Here is a 7,466-nt window from a genome sequence, read left to right as displayed (position 1 = left end):
TACTTCATCTCGACACTCCACAGGACAGCTACCTATCAGTTCAATCAAGCTAAAGGCGGCGGCTTTCAGTTTGGTTTCGAGTCTCTTGTTTTCTAATCGGTCTAGCTCCTTTCCGTTTGACACAGGTTTGGAGTTCTAACATGCTCAGTCATCGATGTCCGGTTCTCGGATGTCTCAATCGTGGAAGTGATTCTCGGGGGTCATAATCACTTCCGTGTCAAACGTTTGGTCTTCTACACATCCCGATGCTGTCTAGCTTCGCTTGAAGTTTTGCGGTAGTGTGGTGACTTTCTGTGCAGGTATTGGAGGCAACCTGATATTGTGGTGGCGGTGAATCAACTCGTTTCTGCAATGTTCGGTGCGGGATAGTGGTGTGTACAGCTTGGTCTCTTGGAGCTCTTTTCGGTAAGGGTTACTTGGAACCTCCTCCTCTATTTACCGTATAGCGCTTAATCGGCAGGGATGGTTATGAGTTACGAAAAGTTCCTCGGAAGCTAGCTACGGCAAAGACGACTCGGAAAATCCTGACATCCGAGTTAAACGAAGAGAACCTCACATTTTCGGAGTCATCACCAATGGTTGAGAACAGCAACTGAGTCCTGCGGATGCTTAAAGCAGAATAATGGAACGTGTCGGGTTCAATGGGTGGGCGAAACTATGATGTAATAGGCTGATTTAGGAATTTTGTTCAAATCGTGCTTGTAACCGGAACTGAATTCCTGTTATCGGGTTGAATAATTTTTTTATTTTTTTTTTAAAAGAAAAAAAAAGAAAAGAAAGTAGCTCTCAGAACAGAAATATACGAGAAAGCATTTAAAATGAAATCGAACCGGAAAATTAAACCGAAATGCCACACCGGTCAACGGTAAACGACAATACGACATCATCTGCCATAAAGAACACGGAATCTATAGTGGACGCAAGAAAAACTCGTCCAATAAGAAACCGAGAGACTCAAAAAAAAAAAACGGATTTTTGATTACTTTTTTTTTTGTCTACCAATCCAATCCAATCCAACCACAAGCTTCCTTGACCTTCGTTGAAAATTTTCCAAGCGGAGATCAGTATCCAAAAGGCTTCGTCTTGTCCCAATTACGCTTAGCTTCCTCTCAATTCCGTGTTTTGATTCTTCTCCGCGATTCTAGGGTTTTGCAGTTTCTATTTTAGGGTTTGATTCATGGCTTGGGATTAGTGTGCAAAGGTGAGATTATTAGACTTTTATCGTCGATTCTTAAGAAAAAGGCGTTGTTTTTATTATTAATGAAGTGGTTTTCGCAAAACTGCTTCACTGTTGCTATTTTAGAGTTCCCCTTACATTGCTAGCGTCCTCTGTGTTGCAATAAGAGTAGGCTTTTACCTGAACTTGCTAGTTGTTTGAAAAGTTTATATCTTTTTTTTTTTCCTTTTGTAATTGCTTCCTTGTAGTGAAGAAATGACATTACTTTTCTTTTTAGAGTAGACGAAGTCACGAAGGGGGGGGATGATGCTAGGATCTGGTAACAGTTTGAGCAGGGGTACCGTAGGATCCTCTTCTGATACCCCTAATTTATCACAAGTCTTAACCTTGGAACCGATCAGATTAGGCAATCATCAAAGCTATCCTCTCTCAGGAGAGCTTAGGAGGGTTCTCGGCGTTCCTAGTAGGGCTTCATCAGAAGATTCTTCTTTTGGAATGTCCCATCCTAAACCTTCTCCTCCTGTGGCAACAGAGGAGCTCAGGCATTTCAAAGAAAGTGTACAAGTTACTTCCAGAGAGGCCGGGTATGTGTGTTTAGGCTGTTTACTAAAACGACAACTTCTTGGTTAATGATTATTCTTTATTGGGGATATCTACTTATCTTGTAGGGATCTAGTGAAGAAGCTAAGTGAATCCATATTTAAGCTGGACAAATATGCGGAGACGTTGAGTTCAAAGAAACGGCGGCGGAATGATATATCCCCTGGTGGTGAAAGGATGGACGCAGCTAACTTGGATAAGATCAGAAACCAGGTTCCGAGAACACAAGACAGTATGGCTCAGAGATCTGAGGAGAGAAAAAAGATGCTCGGATTGAACAAGCGTGCTCGTACCCCAGTTGGAGATGTGCGGGTTTGTATCTAAATCCCAGTTTAATATGTCTATGATGTTTATAAATGGTTAGAAGATTGTTTACTCCATGCTAGGCGGCTTTTGAAGACGTACATTTGATTATTTTGCTTGATTGTTGTTTAATGGCTTCGCATGTTACTACTTTCAGGGGGATGGTAGGGTTTCTACTCTTGCGCGGCAGCAGGTTATAGAAAGGGGCTCTGATTCACCTCCAAGTATTCCTGGGGAAACAGTGCGAATAGAGGAGAAGATACGCAGGTTGCCTGTTGGTGGTGAAGGGTGGGAGACAAAAATGAAAAGGAAGCGGTCAGTTGCAACTCTAGGCAATAGAGTTATGAATAATTCTGATCAACGTGTCATGCAGCCAAAGCCGACAGTTGACTCTAAGTTGCGTTCTTGTGACACCCAAAATTTCAGGTAACTAGGCATAAAACACTGAAAACCGTTTTGAGGATTCTCTGGTCCAAGGACCTTAACTGGACCTGAAAGATCCAATCGTTTTATGATATTCTACATGTTTATATTGTCAATGAGTTTCGTAAGTTATTGCCAGAGATTATCAATATTAGGTTACTCACTTAAACAGGATTTCACTTTAGCAAAATGACTTCATTATGTTGGATACCGGAGAATTTTGTTGCAAGATACTGTTATATGTATAGTTTTCCGGATTGATCCCTCTTGCATATCTTTCATTCACAAAGAAATCACAACGTGGCTCATCTGTTGCAGATTGAAATCTTCCACCGGTGTGAGTGGAATTAACAGGCTTGAGTCTTCATTTGAGCCAGAGAGTCCATGTATGGGTGGAGTATCCAGGAATGAGTTGGAGACTGTTTCCATAGCAAGGGACCGGTCAGTACTTGCTGAGCAGAGGCTTATGGACAAGGGAAACAATAAGTGAGAAGATACCTCACGTTTTAATTTGTTTATATATTTTGCGTTAATTTACTGATAAAATGCACTATTTTGCCTATCCAGGAGAAACTTACAGAATGATAGCCCCACAAACAGCTCTACTGCAATATTGAAAGGAAACGTTTCTAGGGCTCCAAGAACAGCAGTCGTTATGGGTGTTGATTCTTCAATCAAAGTCGAGCCTCCATCTGGAGTATCACAAGGTGAGAGGCAATCTAAGTGCTGTCTAAATATACTATCTGTTATGTTTATGAGAAAACAATCTAAAATCTTCAATTGCCAGCAGGTTCATCTGCACATGCAATGGCTCAATGGGTTGGCCAGAGACCTAAAAATTCTCGAACGAGAAGAACAAATGTAGTTCCGCCTGTTATCAAGCATGCTGAAAGCAAGCTCTCTGCTCAAGGTTTTTCTGCATCTGATTTTAGTCCTAGAGCATCTCCTGGAACCACTGGCCCACTCTCAGTTGTTGATAGTAGCCCTTTAAGAATGAAAAGGGAGCTGAAGAATGCTTCATCGCCGTATGGTTTCTCTGAAAGCGAGGACTCAGGGGCTGGAGACAACAAAACAAGAGATCGTGCTCTTGCGAGTGGCGACTTGTTCCCAACTCCTAAAACAGGGTCACCGTTATTTCCTGTAAGGAAAAATAAAATGCAAACGAGTCATAAAGGAGGTGGTGCATGGAAGCAAGGGAAGAGTGAAAGTGTTTCGTCATTGACAACTCCTGGCTTTCATCCTATGATGGTTAAGTCAGAGAATCTAACACTAGAGAAGCCTCTGCACAATGTCAAGATTGCTTCAGATAAGAATCGAAGGTGATTTATGCCTAATTCAGTTCTTTTTCTTTTTTTTTTCTTATACCTTCTAAGTATTATATCATATATAAAGCTTAAAATACGAGAGACCAACATTCTACCTCTCTCTCTCTGAATAGCAAATGTGGGCGTCCACCAGCGAAAAAGGTTAAAGATCGTAAACCTTCTACGCGGCGTGTCTCAAATTCGATTTCCACTCCAGATATTACAGGTATTCATATCCTTTTGGCACTTCGAGGTCTAGTCGTTTACAATATTTACTGTTATCGTAGTGTATTATCAAATTAAATTCTGTGAAGTGCTACATATATCCTGAACAGGATTTACCCTGAATATTTTAGGTTTGTACAAAAGTAGGTATTTAATTTCTAAGGTAGTGTTTTTTTTTGGCTTTTCAGGTGAATCTGATGATGATCGTGAAGATATTTTTGCAGCAGCTAATTCAGCACGGAAGGCAGCGAGTACTCATCCTTCCACATGTCTTGTCTCTCAAATATTATTGCAATAAGTTTTCTTTTAACTCGAAATATCCTTTTTGTAGATCTTGCTTGTTCTGGTAAGTTTTGGAAAAAGATGGACCACATCTTTGCTGCCATCAACGCAGATGACATGCAAAACATAAAAGATCAGGTAATAATTAAAATACCGTAATATAATATATGTGACTTCCTTCTAGGGTGCCAACTCAAACACTCGTTAACTTGTGATTTCAAAAACAAAACAGCTGAATTTTGCAGAAGAACTCGATGAATCTCTGTCAGAGGCAATGTTAGATGGCTATGCCATCATGGTAAGTTGCATTGTAAACTTATGCAGCAATGTCTAGTTTTATAGCCTTTTTACTTTATCTGAAAGTAGACTCCTATTTCAGGGTATCAAATTGCCGAAAGCACCACATCGCCCTGGTGAGGGAGTTTTTGACTATTCAGGTCCAGCGTCGTCATGTATATCTGATCTTTCATTTGAGAGATTGGACATGAGAAAGTTGAATGAGAGTACTCCGTTGTATAAGAGGGTACTTTCCGCCTTAATCGAGGAAGATGATGGAGAAGAAGTTGTACAATTCAACGGAGGGAAGAACCTGTCTCTTCATTATGCTAGTGATGATTCTCACTCTGGTTCATGTACCTATATCGACACCGAGTTCAGAGAGAGAGACAGAATGGAATTTGAAGTAGAGTCGGATTTTCAGACCCCCAAGAGCTGTTTATTTGACAGATTTTCCAGTGAGAGGAGTGTTGTGTCTAATCCACTCAGAAATGGTAGCATGTCTATATCTGTCCATAGCAATGAACAGTGGACTGGGGATGATTATATTTCACATGCGGATGCTGCACTCGGCGGCGGTGAGACATATTTAAATAGCCTGGGTCAGTTCCAAGCTAGGGAAGTGAACGTTCCCAACTTCTCAGTATCTGATACACAGTATCAGCTTATGTCTTTGGATGAGCGACTTCTTCTGGAACTACAGAGCATTGGTGTGTTCCCTGAGGCCATGGTAGGTTTTTTTCTCCAGTCAGTTGGTTAATCTGTAAAGAACATGAGCTAATGGAAAGAAAAAAAAACGTGTTACTCTAGCATTTTAACTTATTTTCATTTTTGTTTATTCGCAGCCTGATCTGGCTGAAGAAACTATGAGCACAGATGTTATGGAGTTGAAGGAAGGCATTTATCAGCAGGTAAAGGCAAAACAAATAATTCATGCTTTGTATCGTTTATGTCATTAGGAAGAGTTTTTGTTTGTTTCCCGTTGAATATTTATCATATTCTATGTTCTGACTAATAATAGATCCGAAACAAGAAGAAAAAGCTGGAGAAGCTAAATATTAGCATTCAGAAGGGGAAAGATGTTGAGAAAAGGTTGGGGCTGACTTCTTCAGATTTATTATTTTCCAGCTTACCCTGTTATTTTTGCTAAGGTTTCAGACTTACATGCAGGAAAACTGAGCAGCTTGCTATGGACCAGCTAGTGGAAACAGCTCACAAGAAAAGAATGGTAAATAAGCTAGTGAACACTTGCGTTTTATCATTATCAACTTGAATGAAACGTTGTCGGATATATATATATATATATATATATATATATATATGAATACGAGGTTACCTTATGGATGTAAACTCTAAAAACAGGCATCCCGTGGAAATAAAGCATTGAAAGTCCACAAGGTCACAAGACAAGTGGCACTGGCGTTCATCAAGCGGACACTTGCCAGGTGTCGCAAGTTCGAAGAAACTGGGCTTAGCTGTTTTGCTGATCCTGCGCTTCAAGACATAATGTTTTCATCTCCCAGCAACGATGCAAAATCATCAGAAAACGGCGGCTCTGGAACTGCCAGTAACACGCTCAATGAACCTTCTAATAACCAGACCGAGGCCAAGGGCTCAGGTACGCAAAATCTTAACTTTAGATGATGATTCGAGAGTCGATCTTTACAACAGTTTCTTCTGATATGGCATGGCAGTTACGCTTTAAGCCTTTTGTCGGATGATTTGAGCTAATTGGGTGTTTTTGTAGGTGCAGTGTCTAGTACAAAGAGGAGAGAAGCATTGGTAGACGACATTATTGGATGCGCTTCTTCCAAAGTGACAACGAGTATAGATAGCGCGGTTCTTAGTGGAGGAGTTTTTAGGAACAAGAACAAACCGAAACCCCAAGAAAAGAACAACAACAGCAAGAACAACGAAAACCAATCAAGATCGACAACAACAACACTCACCCAACAGGTCCTATAAGCAGAGGCACGTCGAACCGAGGAGGTGTCTCTGGAGATGGTGCAGCAGCAGTAGATGAGGAAGCTCCAATAGATTTCTCAAAGCTAGCGTTCCATGATCTAGAGGAAATGGATGAGCAGGCAGATATAGGAAACTGGTTCGAGGGTCTTCAGGATATTGATACAGCAGGGCTTGATGAAGTTCCTATGGATGATCTCTCTTTCATGTTTGGATAAAAGGAGGAACATACTCGACACAGAGAGATGAATTGAGCTGATGCATACCCTCATCATAAGTAAAAAATTTAATTTCTTAAGTTGTATATTTGTACTGAATAGTGATTATCTGCCGTCAAGGCGAGTACTAAACTGATCTAGTATAAATGTATTTCCATTTTTCAAAAGAATAGTATTTCTTTGATTTATTAATAGTTCCAAACCCTTGGAATAATATTTTTCTCGAAAAATAACATCTGAAACATTTTGATAGTTCAAACTTTCAGATAAAAAGGGCTAATACAGTTTGTTTAAAAAGATCTCTTTAAAATGCTCAGAAGATTTCTGACTACAGTAATTGTATATTCATATGGGCCTAAAATATGAAAAATGGGCTTTTAATTGGGTGAAGTAATATGGGCTAGGGTTTCGTTCTCCTCTCTTGCTTCTGTGTTCTGTGGTTCATATAAGTTACTCAAACCCCTTCTCATGCCTTCTCTTAGCATCTCAGGAAGTAAGCCAAAATGAGGTTTGTGTCTGCTCAAAACTCGGTTTTCATTTCTTTCTTTCTTGTTTCATTCGTTAGAATCATCTTAGTATGTATGCTAGTAGTAGCTGCCACTGGAATCATAGATAGCTTAGGTGAAAAATTGAATCTTTATTACAAAGAAAAGTATTGACCTTTATATTGTGTGTGTGTCTGTGTGGAAGTCATCA

The 7,466-nt window shown here is 40.1% G+C and overlaps 1 protein-coding gene across 1 annotated transcript; it reads left to right on the top strand.

Moving 5' to 3' along the window:
• Window positions 1-932: 932 nt before the first annotated feature.
• On the top strand, window positions 933-6,897 carry LOC130494762 (uncharacterized). The gene is given in 18 exon segments (XM_056999134.1): window positions 933-1,201; window positions 1,455-1,761; window positions 1,846-2,089; window positions 2,238-2,506; window positions 2,822-2,989; window positions 3,071-3,210; window positions 3,294-3,822; window positions 3,942-4,033; window positions 4,221-4,283; window positions 4,364-4,452; window positions 4,547-4,612; window positions 4,694-5,320; window positions 5,436-5,501; window positions 5,612-5,682; window positions 5,761-5,818; window positions 5,953-6,208; window positions 6,338-6,529; window positions 6,532-6,897. Coding segments are annotated over 17 exon segments (3,450 nt in total). The 5' UTR covers window positions 933-1,201; window positions 1,455-1,480; the 3' UTR covers window positions 6,771-6,897.
• The last annotated feature ends 569 nt before the right edge of the window (window positions 6,898-7,466 follow it).

The sequence above is a fragment of the Raphanus sativus genome, unplaced genomic scaffold (assembly GCF_000801105.2).
Source record: "Raphanus sativus cultivar WK10039 unplaced genomic scaffold, ASM80110v3 Scaffold1639, whole genome shotgun sequence".
Taxonomy (NCBI): domain Eukaryota; kingdom Viridiplantae; phylum Streptophyta; class Magnoliopsida; order Brassicales; family Brassicaceae; genus Raphanus; species Raphanus sativus.
This window is presented reverse-complemented; position numbering and strand designations above follow the sequence as displayed.